Genomic DNA, 14,076 nt, shown 5'->3' with positions numbered 1-14,076 from the left:
TCTTACCATCGTCTTTTGTTGTTTTCTGTTTATTTTGGAGAACTTGTCATTTAGTGTCATTAATGCCTTGTATAGATGTGCAGGAGTTGGTTCCTTTCTTCTATGCTACTAAATTTCTGGTTCTCTCCCAGGTCCTATCAGCAGTATCCTGGTGAATAAATATGGCAGTCGTCCAATCATGATTGCTGGTGGCTGTTTGTCAGGCTGTGGTTTGATTGCAGCTTCTTTCTGTAATACCGTTCAGGAACTTTACTTGTGTGTTGGAGTCATTGGAGGTGAGTTGCTGTTGGGTCATTTTCAAGCATTAGTTTATTACTGGCTATTTGCTTTTCACTTACATTCATCTTTCAGATCTTTTGAGTGAAATTCCTTCCTTATGGAAATTACTTGATTATCATTTTGAAGAGCTATATAAATACTTTTAAGGGTACTAGAAAATCAAACTTTCAAAGAAAATTGCTATCATACAGTATGTGTTCATTGTTGAATGAATGAATCAAAGAGATGATAGCATCTCTTGTCCTAAGAATAGTCAATGGTGGTAGATAAAATGTGTCAGGCAACTTCTTGCAAGGTTGATCATTGGTTATTACTCTTTCTCATTACCTCTTCCTCACACAGGGAATAGCCTTCTATTGGAGCAGGAGAGCATAAAACATAAAGCTGGAATTATCTGACAGAATGTCCAGATACATTTCTGAGGGATAAAAGATCCACTTAATAACTCCCTTCTTCCTTTTTTGATAGCCAGATTAAAATAATGAACTGCTGATGAGTATAATAAAGATTACTTATAACTTCACAATCCAGAGGATGTGACTGTTAACATTTTAATGTATGTCTTTCCATACTTTTTTCTGTGTACAAACATATAGCCTTTTAATACAAAAAATGATAAGATTATGTTTTGTAACCTTTTTTTTTCACTTACCAAGATACCATGAACATCTTTCCATGTCATTAAATATTCTGATAACAATATTCCATTGAATAGATATATACTAAATTTTTTTTTTATTAAGCTGTATGCACAGATCTCATGACCCTGAGATCAAGAGTCATATGCTCTACTGACTGAGCCAAACAGGCTCCCTAATATATACCATAATTTTATTTGACCAGTCTCTTAGTTAATTGTTCAATATTTAGGGTTTAATTTTTGTTTTTTGGGGTTTTTTTGCATTTTCTTACTGCTAGTAAACAGTATTACATTAATAGTCCTTTATGAACATGAATATTTTCTTAGGATAACTTTGTTATCCTAGGAACTGCTATTTTTTTGAAAAATACATGTAAGCTAAATTGCCCTCCAGAAAGGTCATGCTCACTAAGAGCTCTACCATCATGTGAGAGGGGATACAGCCTTGGCAAAAATAGGATATTATCTTTTTTAAAAATCATTTCATCAGGTGAATGGTGTCTTCTCCTCGTTTTAATTTAAATCTCTTTTGATTATTGGGAAAGTAAATATTTTTAATTTGTCTGTGGCTGTGTATTTGGGGTTTTTTTGTTGTCTTTGTACAAAATTCTTATTAATGGCTTTTGTGTACTTGTTTAAGAATAATGTGTAGTAACTTTACATGTTAAATTATTGTCCCTTTGCATAAGACACAGTTATTTTTCCAAATTTTTTTTTACATTTGTGAAAATACACATAACATAAAATTACTTTCCTAACCATCTTTTCAGTGTTCAGTTTAGTGGTATTAACTATATTCACATTGTTTTGCAACCATTTCTACCATCCATTTTCAGAACTGTTTTCATCTTGCAGAACTGAAACTCTGACCCCATTAAACAATAACTTCCCAGTCCCCATCCCTCCAAATATCTGTTGCCAATTTTTTTCTGTTGACTTTTCTTTGGAAGAAAAATTGGGGGTGGGGGGCAGTGCCTGGGTGGCTTAGTCAGTTGAGAGTCCAACTTCAGCTTAGGTCATGATCTCATGGTTCATTAGTTCAAGCTCTGCATCGGGCTCTGCGCTGACAGTTCAGAGCTTGGAGCCTGCTTCGGATACTGTGTCTCCCTCCCTATGTGCCCCTCCCCCAGTCGCACTCTGTCTCTCTCAAAAATAAACCTTAAAAAACCAGAAAGAGGGGTGGCGCCTAGGTGGCTCAGTTGTTAAGCATGCGACTTTGCTTAGGTCATGATCTCGTGGTCCATGAGTTCAAGCTCCATGTCGGGCTCTGTGCTGACAGCTCAGAGCCTGGAGCCTGCTTCGGATTCTGTGTCTCCGTCTCTCTCTGATCCTCCCTGACTCACGGTCTGTCTCTCTCTCAAAAATAAGTAAACGTTTAAAAATTTTAAGTTTTTTTTTATTTTTATAAGATTTATGTATTTATTTAGTGAGGGGGAGAGGGAGAGCGTGCACGTGAGCCTGTATGCACCGGCAAATGGGGAGCAGCGGAAAGAGAAAATCCTAAGCAGGCTCCCCACTGCCAGGGTGGAGCCTAATGTGCACAGGGCTTGAACTCACGAACACGTGAGGTCATGACCTGAGCCAAAATCAAGAGTCAGATGCCTAACCAACTGAGCCACCCCAGGCACCCCTATTTGCCTACTTTTAAACATCTGGTACCCTACCCTCCCCCTGCCATGTTTTACATTTAAAACTTCTGAATAGAAGAAAACATTTTACATAAAATGAGAAGAAACATAAAAGTCTATTTGCTCCTACATGGTTACTCAGCTTATTCTCTTTTATTCGTTCCTCAAATATTTATTAACAACCATGTGTGTATCAAGCAGTGTTCTAGATATTGTTGGGAATAGAACAACAAAATTGGGCTAAATCATACTCTTTAATGGGAGGGGGCAGACAATACTACTCACAAATATATGAATAAATAGGGAAAATCTCAGCTAGTAATAATGCTATACAAAGCCTCAAAACAAAGTGTTCTGACAGAGAAAGACTAGGTGGTCTATGAAGGTAGGGTGCTCTGGAGACATGTCCTTAACCAAGAAATCTGAGTAAACAGGGAACTAGCTTTGTGAAAATCTAGGGGAACCTAAGCCCCAGGTCAACAGTGTACTTCTTGGCACAGGTGAGAATGGTCTGGTATGAGATGAGGAAGGGAGTTAACCTAAGGGAAGGTTATGGTTGGGAAGCCACTATCAGGCTTGAAACATTGGAGTGATCTGCTCTGGTGTATTGGTTTAATGCTCTGTGAATGGCTTAAATATAAATGGTAGGGAACAAGCAGGGACCAGGGAAAGCATCTAGAAGTTATTTGAATATTCACTTTTACTAGCACTGTTTATTGAACAATTCTTTATACAGGAATTAAAAACTTCACTTTTACATTAAGTGTATGCATATATAATGTTTACATTAAAATATATGTGTTATATATATACATAATATTTATTTTATATACATATATATATATAAAATATATTTTTTTACATTAAATGTTCATGGACTCTGTCCACTTTCACAGATCAGTGTTTATGCCTGAGTCAGAGCCACACTGTTGTAATGACTGTAGCTTCTGTAAGTCCATTTAAATATCTGTTACTGTTTGTCCCACTCCTCCTGTACCACAGGAGGACTTCCTGATTGACTCCCATGCATTCTCTTAAGTGTGTTTTAGAGTCATTTTACCCTATTCCAAAATGAAATGCACTGACATTTTCATTGGAATCACATTAAATTAATACATTCATTTGGGGAGTATTGACATCTTGATGATGTTGTGTTTTATTGTCCAAAAACTGTGTGCGCTTGTGTGTGTGTTTTCATTCTCTGACCCTTTAGGAAAGTTACACAGTTGCAGTGATTAAAATTGCACATTTTTTACTTTTGGTGCTATTGTAAAGTCATTTTTTAAAATGTTTCTTTATTTTTGAGAGGGATTGAGAATACGGGCAGGCGAGGTGCAGAGAGAGAGGGAGCAGCCTCTGTACTGACAACAGGAACCTGATGTGGGGCTTCAACTCATGAACTATGAGATCATGACCTGAGCTCAAGTTGGATGTTTGTCCATCTGAGCCATCCAGGTGCCCCTTTGGTGCTATTATAAAAGGAATAATTTTGTGTTGCACTTTCTGTTGTAAAACTTGTCTCTAGTTGATAATTATCCACTTAATGATTTTTCTGTCATTACAGTGATTCCTCAGGTGGTTTTGCGAGATTAGACAAATAGTTATTCACCTTCAAATACTATAAACAATAATAAAAATAACTAACATTTATTGAGTGCAGACTCCAGTGCCATGCACTGTTCTAACCAACAGCACTGTGCACCTGTTTTACGTATTAGGAGACACTCACATGTCCGACATTACCAGCAAGTCGCAATGCTGAGATTTGAACCCACATATGTCTGCTTTTAGATACCACACTTTAAACCATTATACGGTATATCCTGTAATGGTGAGGATTTTTGTCTCGTTTGCATTATTTATAACTCTTATTTTAATTTCTTTGTTTTGTTAACTAATTCCAAATACGTTGCTGACATTTATTATAGTATGTGATTCTTTTTAACCCTCCTCCCCAGGTCTTGGGCTTGCCTTCAACTTGAATCCGGCTCTGACCATGATTGGCAAGTATTTCTACAAGAGGCGACCATTGGCAAATGGACTGGCCATGGCAGGCAGCCCTGTGTTTCTCTCTACTCTGGCCCCCCTCAATCAGGCTTTCTTTGGTATCTTTGGCTGGAGAGGAAGCTTCCTAATTCTTGGGGGCCTCCTACTAAATTGCTGTGTAGCTGGTGCCCTGATGCGACCGATAGGGCCCCCGCCAACCAACGCAGGGAAAGATAGGTCTAAAGAATCCCTTCAGGATGCTGGAAAATCTGAAGGAAAAAAGGGAGTAGGTGATGCAAATACAGATCTTATTGGAGGAAACCCTAAACAAGAGAAACGATCAGTCTTCCAAACAATTAATAAATTCCTGGACTTATCTCTGTTCACACACAGAGGCTTTTTGCTATACCTCTCCGGAAATGTGCTCATGTTTTTTGGACTATTTACTCCTTTGGTCTTTCTCAGTAATTATGGCAAGAGTAAACATTACTCTAGTGAGAAGGCTGCCTTCCTTCTTTCCATTCTGGCTTTCGTCGATATGGTAGCCAGACCTTCTATGGGACTTGTAGCCAACACGAAGTGGATAAGACCTCGAGTTCAGTACTTTTTTGCTGCTTCTATTATTGCAAATGGAGTGTGTCATCTGCTAGCACCTTTATCCTCCAGCTACATTGGGTTCTGTGTCTATGCGGGATTCTTTGGATTTGCATTTGGGTGGCTCAGCTCCGTATTATTCGAAACACTGATGGACCTTGTTGGACCCCAGAGGTTCTCCAGCGCTGTGGGATTGGTGACCATTGTGGAATGCTGTCCTGTCCTCTTGGGGCCGCCACTTTTAGGTATAGTATGCCTTACTACCTCTTTGGTCCTCTTAACATAAAACAGGCATAGAAAATTGGGAAGGTGATAAAAAGCAGAGATTAGTGAGCCTCTGGGTGGTAGAGAGCATTTTTCATCTCTGTAGCCTCAGTGCTGACACAATGCTTGGCACAGCATAATTGCTCAGATCCTTACAGAATCAAATTGCATTGAACCATCAAGTTGAAAGGGGAGTCCAATATTTTTACAAATGGCATTCTTTTTTGAAGTGTTTTATCTTCATAAAACTTAGGTGCTTATTGTAGAAAACATGTAAAATACAACACCTCTGATAATAGCTACCATGTGAGCTCCTGGTTTACCAGGGACTGTCCTAAACATTTTCTGTATCCTCTTACAGCTCATAAGCCTATGAAATAGGACTGTCATAGTTCCTACTTCATAAGAAATAGAAGCTTTGAAAGGTTAAATAGTTTGCCTTACATCACATGGCTAGTAAGTGAGTATATAATTTGGGAACTGTTTCTTAAGGTTATCTTTTCAGTTAATAGCTCACTAGATAACAAATTAGTGAAGATGTATACTGTTTAGAAGTATGATTTGGGGAATAAGGATACATAAAGAAGACCTATAGCTCTCCTTCTGATACTGCTTTCTTCCTCCCCATATCCAGTGTTTCTAGTCAGCCCACTTTTTCTGTCACAACACCACCCCATCCACAGTTCCTGTCCCCTATCTGGGTTGCTCCAGCAGCCTCCAGGCTGGTCTACCCATATCCACTCTAGCCAGCCTACAATCTGTTTTCTACTCTGCAGGCAAATACAAACTCAATGTTCCAGCTGATGAGATCTTTCCAGTTGCTTCCCATTGTTCTTGGGGTGGAGAGCAAATTCCCTTGTGGCCTACAAGGCGCCCCCCAGCCTGGCTTCCAATCTCTCCAGCCTCATTTCCTGTCACTCACCTTTTGTTCTCTCTACTCCAACAGCCCCGCCCTTCCTCCTTCCCCTCTCACACCCCAGCTTCCTACCACCTGCCTTTGCACTTGCTGTGCTCTGGCCTCATCCTTCTCCCATCCCCTCCTCCTAGATGGGTCCCTTCTTCCTCTAGGTCCCTGCTTCATTTACACTGTAAGAGAAGCTTTCCTGACCCTGCTTGCTGCTCCCAACCCCCTATTTTCTGCTTTCAAACACTCCTTGTCACGGCTTGTATAATTATTTGATTAACATTTCTCTTCTCCACTGAACTGTGGATGTTCTCTCCTCTGCTCTCCCTTATCCTCAGGGCCAGCAGCCCGGTGCTGAGTGTATGCGTCAGCCCGATAAATATTGCTGAATGAACAATGTCCTGAGTTAGAAAAGCATATGGAATCATATTTGAATTGGTTGTATTAAGTCTTCTTGGGTGTTTATTCCTTAACTAACCAATTGGGTGAGATGCTAATAAAGTTTACTATAACAAGGATTTCATGGCCAAAAAATTTTTGGAAACCCCAAGTTTGATAGATTACCAGAGGACCTTGCAAAGCCTATTTAATATGCACATGGTGAATCTTTACCAGAAAAGAATATGTTATGCCATTCCCTAAGTTTGACTTTGGGAACACTCAGGAGCTTACAGGTGCAGCTTCAGTGTCAGACTTCCTGGATTAAAAGCCATGTTATTTCACTTATGAGCTCTGTGACCTTGGGCGAGTTACTTAAGGTCTCTGTACTTCAGTTTGTACATCATACAGCGGGAATGATGACAGAATCTGCCTGTTATGAGGATTAAGCACTTCGAATGGTGGAAAGGTGTTGCTGTTAATTGTATAGCACAGGCCAAGTGTTCACAGGGACCGCTCTTTGGGAAACGCTGATGTCAGCGAAAGAGCATTGGCCAGGAGACTGCAGTTAGCTCTGTGGCCTGGGGCAAGACTCCTAAACCTCTCTTGAGCAACAAATTTTTCCACTGTGAATCCAGAGAATTGATTCTAGATGATCTGTAGGTCTTTCCTGGCTCAAATTTGGAAAGATTTCATTATTTTCAAGTTGCTAAAAATAACAAAATATGCAAGGCCATCTAAAACCCAAGTATGACATCATAAAAGATGAGATAATTTTTAGCAGTTCTTTTTTTAGACTAATTTGTCATTTATGGGCTCTTTGAGGATTGGTTGACATCTTTCTGCGTAGATCCTTCAGCTTCATTTGGGAAAGGTATACTTGTTCACTTTTGCCCACAACTGTGTTTTGGATATCTTCAGGTCGTCTGAATGACATCTATGGAGACTACAAATACACATACTGGGCGTGTGGTGTGATCCTAATTATCGCAGGCATCTATCTCTTCATTGGCATGGGCATCAATTATCGGCTTGTGGCGAAAGAACAGAAAGCAGAGAAGCAGCAGAAAAAGGAAAATAAAGAGGAGGAGACCAGTGTAGATGCTGCTGAGAAGCCAAAAGAATACACAGCAGAATCTGAAGAGCAGAAAGACACAGAAGGAAGTCCCAAAGAGGAGGAGAGTCCAGTCTAAACGTGTGGGGCCCAAGGGTCAATGGAGCAGCTTGTGACCCAAGATACCTGAAAATGTTCTACTGGCCTGTAATCCAGCAGTGGTGCTCAATGCAAATAGTGGACATTTGTGTGGGAAATCATACCAGGTGTTCAGTGATGGAATTTTTGTTTCACTCCTTACCAGTAGCCTGAATTTAAAATGCCATACCTTTGGGAAGGGAGTGGTTGGCAAAGAATGACAGAAGGAAGTAGTATGGGGTTTTTTTTGTTTGTTTGTTTGTTTAAATCTTAGCTTTCACCAGTGTCCAGAAGATTATAATATGTGCCTTAAGTTTTAGTCTTTAGAACTCTTTAGGGAGCCTTAACTTTTTAAACCATTCTGCTGAATTCATCTATTTTAAGTGTTACGTTGTAAGAAAGAGTAACAACTAACTTGTTTGAGACCAATCTAAAATTTAAAATTAATCTTTGTTTCATTGTTACTTGTAATATAGTGTCATACATCATCACTGGAAGATTTATAAGTAGAAATATTCGTTGCAAGTTGGGATTTTATAAAATCCTGACTAAAATATTTTCCTAGCATCAATAGTTGCCTGGCATAGTGCCTGCTAGCTATATATTTAGGAAATTTAAGGCATAAAGCTTTGGAAACATCTTGGCCATTCTAGACACATTGTACTCATCAGCACCTCTCTGGAATCTTTTCTTGGGATGCTAATATTATTAGTGTTTGAGAATTGATTTCATTACATTACTGTTTTCCCTTTTCAAAGATGCATTTTGAGTGGTTATAGGCCATTGCCCCCTTTGAGGTCACTTAGTATTTTTCAGTGTAAAAGTTAATTTTAAAATATGCAAAACTATGTATTTGTGCCTCCTTAGTAAATACAACACATCTAATTAAATGCAGACAGATATTTCAAACAGCAGCTGAATTCAGCTTCAGTTTTACCAAAACCTCAGTTAAACTGTGAGACTTGGAATCTTTTTTTGTTAATGATTTTCCTGGAATTTCCCCCCATTGATGCATAGTGGTTCCATTTATATCTGTGTCTGTCTTAGAGCTGCGTGTGAGATATTCAATCTTTGTATATTTGGGGTTTTTTCTTTAATGTTTGCTAATTAAAGAAAGCCAGAGCAATTTGGCCCCAGGCAAACAAATAAGGATAAGATTTGGAGGAAAGTTGCTTCTTTTCTTTTTCTCAGGCCTGACAGAAAATTATGTTTTGCTTACAATTATTGGATACATTCTTACTTTCCACACAAACCTAAAGATATTGTGACCCTTTTTACTTACTTGAGAAGTAGAGAAATGGGTTTAATATAAGGATAGGGAGGATGGACCAGAATGAAAACTGTAAATATTTTTTAACCTAATATCTTCTAAAATGCTCAAGAAGATAATGATAGACACTCAATAAATTATATTCCGTGAATTTAAAAATATCATTGTAATTGACACAGTGAAAGAAAGTATAGGTACAAAACCTTTTGTGTAAGAGGCTGGCTTTTCCAAATAAACTTTTTTTTTCTTTTTTTTAAGAAATGTTTCTCCCTCCAAATGTTTATTTTCTTGAGAAAGTATTAGTGTGTCTTTATTTTCAGTATCAAGATCCATTTTGGCCCTTGCTAATATTAAATCATTTAGCTTATGTGCTGTGGGAATTGTGTATATTGCTAATTTTATTTATATTTTTCTTCTTTCATCTTTTCTTTAAGGCAAAGAAGAGGGGAATTTTGAAATCACCTCTCTGAAAGCATCCAAAGCAGTTAGACTTAAGGACACAATGAAAACTCCCTTTCAGTGCCTGAGTGTCATGGCAGATGGAGGAGGCATTGTAGGGGAGAACCCTGCTGTGATTGTTGGCAGGCTCGGCTCCAGTTGGGACTCTGCTATTTTCCATGGCCCCGAGTCCATAACCTCTATGTGCTTCTTTCCCCTTCCATAAAAACGAGGATCACTGTCAGTGAGGTAATATAAGTAAAGGAAATGGGAAGGGGAGGTAGGGTGGAGGAGGAGGAGTGCAGGATTATTTTCCCCAGTAGGGGAGGAAAACTTTTCCCTTCTTCCTTCCTAGGTTCTTTGGCTGGCCTAATAATTATACTGACCTAAGACAGATTAACAGGAGAAAAATTTAATTTCATACATGTGGGAACTTCACATATTCATGACAGTATCATAAATAATTAGGCAACCAAGGCTTACAAGCCATCTTGAGCTAAGGAGAAGGGGGATAGGGGTCTTCAGCTTCAAAAGGAATAAAAACAATTTATAGAAAGATGGGAAGAATAAATGTTTGGTAAACTATGCCATGTGGAGAACTCTTATGTTAAGAAAAAAAAAAAGTTAACTTTGGTAATAGTTCTCTTCCCTGGTACAGACTCCCTGTCTGAATTCTTTCAGGCAGTACCAGGGGAGGTAAAAAGTTCTCCTTGAGTCTGTTAGGCATTGGTGGCCTTCAGCTCAAATAATCCACATGCTAAAGTGGCACATTTGGGGCAGCCCTGTCCTGGACCCCGTCACTCCCATCACAGTTGAGCTACATCCGTACCTAAGAGCCTGCTTAGTCTTTGTTTAATAGCTGAATCTTTTTAGTGAGGTGAGGGATTTGGGGTGCAGACTGACCACTACTCATTAGCAAAAAGGGTTGAAAACCGCCTCCAAGCTGGAATTAAACATTTTATTGCCAGTCCAACCCTGACTTTCTCCCCCTAAAGAGGGAGGATTTAAACTATTTATTCAACATCAATTTTGGTAACAGCCAACATTAAAACCTGATACAGGCCTACTCTGTGCCGTCTTCCTTGCTAACAGTCCCCGTGAATTTTCTCTGTGTTGTAGGTTATGTTCAACACTGGGAAGCAGCCGAGCTTTCTGATCCTGTCTGTTGTCCTTTATTCCGTGTGAGGACTAAGTTTTATTCCAATTCACATGGTTTCAGTGGCTGCTTTGGGAAAATAGATGTATGCAAAAAGTACCTGCCTGTATTTGCTTTTTCTCTGTGCCACACCCTCTGTAAGTCACAGGACATATACAGCTCTTAGGTAGTCGTAGTGCTTGGCTCTGTTCAAGAGTATACTCTGAAACAGGCTCCCAGGCCAAAGCTGGGAAATTACTTAAGAAGCTGATAGGTTGGACAATTGCAGATTATCATGGTGACAAGACCATATTCTCATGCTCTACACAAGTTTGTTGAGAATTTAAATTATCTGAACTAGTCATGATAAGTGAATAATTTCTATAAAAAATATTCAGGAAAACATGATGGTAAAACAAATTATGGGAAATTCAGAGGTGTTTTATCCCTGATTTAATCACACTGATGACTAGTCCTGAATTCTTGAGTTATCTGAATTTAGTTTATGTGTGTATTATAGATATGTATGTCAATATTAATCGTGTATTTTTAAAAAGGAAAAAGTTTTGTCAAAAACCACTTAATATTTTTGTATGAGCCAGTGTTTTACTGTGTTGAATTTCAGACTGATAAATTGGGTATTGGTTTGTGTGAAAAACCTAAATGTCTGGGTTTTACCTTCCCTAGCAAATGGTTCATAGTATAATAAACTTAATAATCAGGTAGCCATGTGCCCCTCCACCATTTTGCTTGGAAAGACGAGGAAAGGTGAACAGCAGATTTCCACCTTTGCAACATGACTTGTTTTAATAATCAGATCAGGCATTTGCCTGGAAGACATGAAGAAAGAGGTTAATGACAGACTTGTGTCAATATGAAAATTCTTTCAGTTCTTGACAAGAAGCGACAGCCCAAGCTTGCCTGGCTTCCCAGATGTGAGCAATGAAGCCAGGTTGCTTCAGAGTTCAGAAGCATCTAAGGGGATTTCAGGTACATCATTTCTGAAATGTGTTTTAGCTTTAGCGTTTTAGATTCTGTCTCCCCTTTTCCCCCATTCAGTCTGGGCCATAGTGACTAAAGCTTTCAAATGAGAGTAGTTGGAAAAAGTACCATGTGTATGTGTAGATTATTTTTCTCCTCAACTGAACAGCATTGATCTACTCCATTTTGCTGAGCTTTACCCTGACTTGCCTAGAGGAGACTGGGATAGCTAGCAACGGAATTGTAGCCTGCTGGTTGCTTAACAGTATAGGCCACCTGGGTTCAAATTGAGGCTGTGTGACTTCAAACAAATTACTTAGCCTCCATAAGGGTCAGGTTTTCTCTTCTGTAAAGGGGTTAAGAATAATTGGTAGCGCACCCCCCCGCAGAGTTGTCCGGAAGGTTAGTTGATATTTGACAGCTGGTGTTAAGTAAGGGCTTAATAAGTGTAAATACCTGACTATTAAAAAAAAAAGTCTTGGGGAAAAAATTGAGCTCTTCTAATTCCCAAAATGGATCCTTACTTGGAGAGGATAGTTTGGAAGAGACTCTTAAAGATAAGAATATTAGCTAAATTATCAGATTCTCCTTTCTGATTAGATCCCCCTTTTATTCTTATAAATGTAATGGTCTTTCTTTGGTAAATGAATGGGTGAAATGAACAATTTACACGGTTGGTACATACATGTCTAGCTCTGTGAGCAAAAGGGTTGTAAATCTCAAAGCCCTTGCACTCCTGATATTCTGACAATACACTGTCTCCAAGGAAGAGATGCCTGACTAGCAGCACATAAAGCTCTCCTCTCGATATTTGTGATGATTCTAAAAGAAGAAATATAACTAAGCCATAACTAGTCGTGATTAAAATTGTCTGTCCCTACCAATGTTCTTAAATGCAAATTGAAAAATTGGTGAGGTTTTAGTTTTTACCTACTATATAGATAACATGATTTAAGTTATAAATTATCAGTTGGTGGCTGAATAAATTGGTGTAACATATTGACAGAGTATATGAGACATATTTCATGATGTGTGTCAAGTGCCATGAGTTCACATCACATTCCAGGTACGGAATTTATGTAAGAAAAATATGTCTTTGAAATTGTCAATTTCTTTGGAAAGTCCTAAGGTGTATATCAGTAACTAAATGGATGGTTATGATGTCCTTGTGGTATAAACATGGCACAATGTTAAACAAGCAGAACGCAAACTACTATGATACATGTCTGTCTATGTATATATATATATATATACACACACACATACATATATATACATACATATATACATACATCTATATACACTACGTACATACATATACATACATATATATGTATGTATGTATATATACACACACACATATATGCATAATGCCTATACACACTCACATTGGGGGAAAGAACATACACAAATAGGCTAATCACTTTGTGACCATAATTAGAGATTACTTTTTCTATATTTTTTCCATATCCTAAATTTTCTTAATGTGATGATAACTTTTATACTAAAAGAAAATATTTAATGTAGGAGATACTACTGGTTTACAGAGGGGAAAAAAAATAGTACATTTGATCTAGAAGTGTTCTGACAAGAAACACATGACTCCTAAGAAAATGAAGCTGATGATTATTACAAGCAGGTTATTTTTTCCTGTTTCTTCGATAGTTGCATCTGGTGAAAGGGAGGGGAGTAAGACCTGGACCTCAAGAGCACAGTGCTCTCAAGGCATGATCTTGCTGGTGCTGGACCAGAGCTGTGGAGCATAGAGTCCACGGGCTGCCTGTGCCAGCCTCCAGTGCTGTCTTCCTGGAGACAGTGCTCTTGGGGACAGCATTCCTGTAGTTCCCCCTCTGATCATCATTTAGCTGCAAGTGAATGTTTAACTCAGAAAGCTAGAGCATTTGGCACTTACCCACATCACAATGTTGCAGTCTTAAGCGTTATCTTACTGAAATCAGCATCGAAAAAAAAATTCATTGATGTCACACAAAGGAGAATTTGCTTGTCTGCACAGCTATCATTTATTTACCAGCAAGTGTTTATTGGACTCTTACTATGTCACAGGCACTGTTCTAGGCTTTGAGAATCCAACCATGAACAAAACACGATAGGTCTTCCCATGCGTTTACATTCTAGTGGCAGAAGAAGGACCGTGAACAGTAAGTTCTAAGGAAAGTAGCAGTATTTTTTTTTTTAACCATCTTGTGCCTATTTGCTGGATAGAGGAGATAATAACAGTGAGCAAAATTTGATTCCTGGCACTCACAGCTTCTAGTGTAGTGGGTAGGACTGTGTAGTCAGTGTTGTAGGGCAGAACATGGGGAATTCTTTAACCCAACCTCAAGAGGGCCCTCAAAAGGACAAAAAGTATATTCCTTTGCAAGTTA

At 38.7% G+C, this 14,076-nt stretch overlaps 1 protein-coding gene across 5 annotated transcripts in view; it reads left to right on the top strand.

The window, feature by feature from the left end:
* Nucleotides 1–12,689, top strand: part of SLC16A1 (solute carrier family 16 member 1) — a 49,892-nt gene extending 37,203 nt beyond the window's left edge. For 3 of the 5 annotated variants that reach the window (XM_042953475.1, XM_042953473.1, XM_042953474.1), the window contains exons 3-5: nucleotides 132–275; nucleotides 4,506–5,372; nucleotides 7,595–9,384. In XM_042953475.1, the coding sequence (XP_042809409.1) occupies nucleotides 132–275; nucleotides 4,506–5,372; nucleotides 7,595–7,866 (1,283 nt within the window). In that variant the 3' untranslated portion in view covers nucleotides 7,867–9,384. Of the gene's footprint in view, nucleotides 1–131; nucleotides 276–4,505; nucleotides 5,373–7,594; nucleotides 9,385–9,569 lie in introns of those variants that run through there. The other 2 variants (XR_006206580.1, XR_006206579.1) reach the window with 2 other exon arrangements.
* The last annotated feature ends 1,387 nt before the right edge of the window (nucleotides 12,690–14,076 follow it).

This window comes from Panthera leo, chromosome C1 (assembly GCF_018350215.1).
Source record: "Panthera leo isolate Ple1 chromosome C1, P.leo_Ple1_pat1.1, whole genome shotgun sequence".
NCBI lineage: Eukaryota > Metazoa > Chordata > Mammalia > Carnivora > Felidae > Panthera > Panthera leo.
Note: the sequence above shows the minus strand (reverse complement) of the source record. Positions and strands in the feature narration are given on the sequence as shown.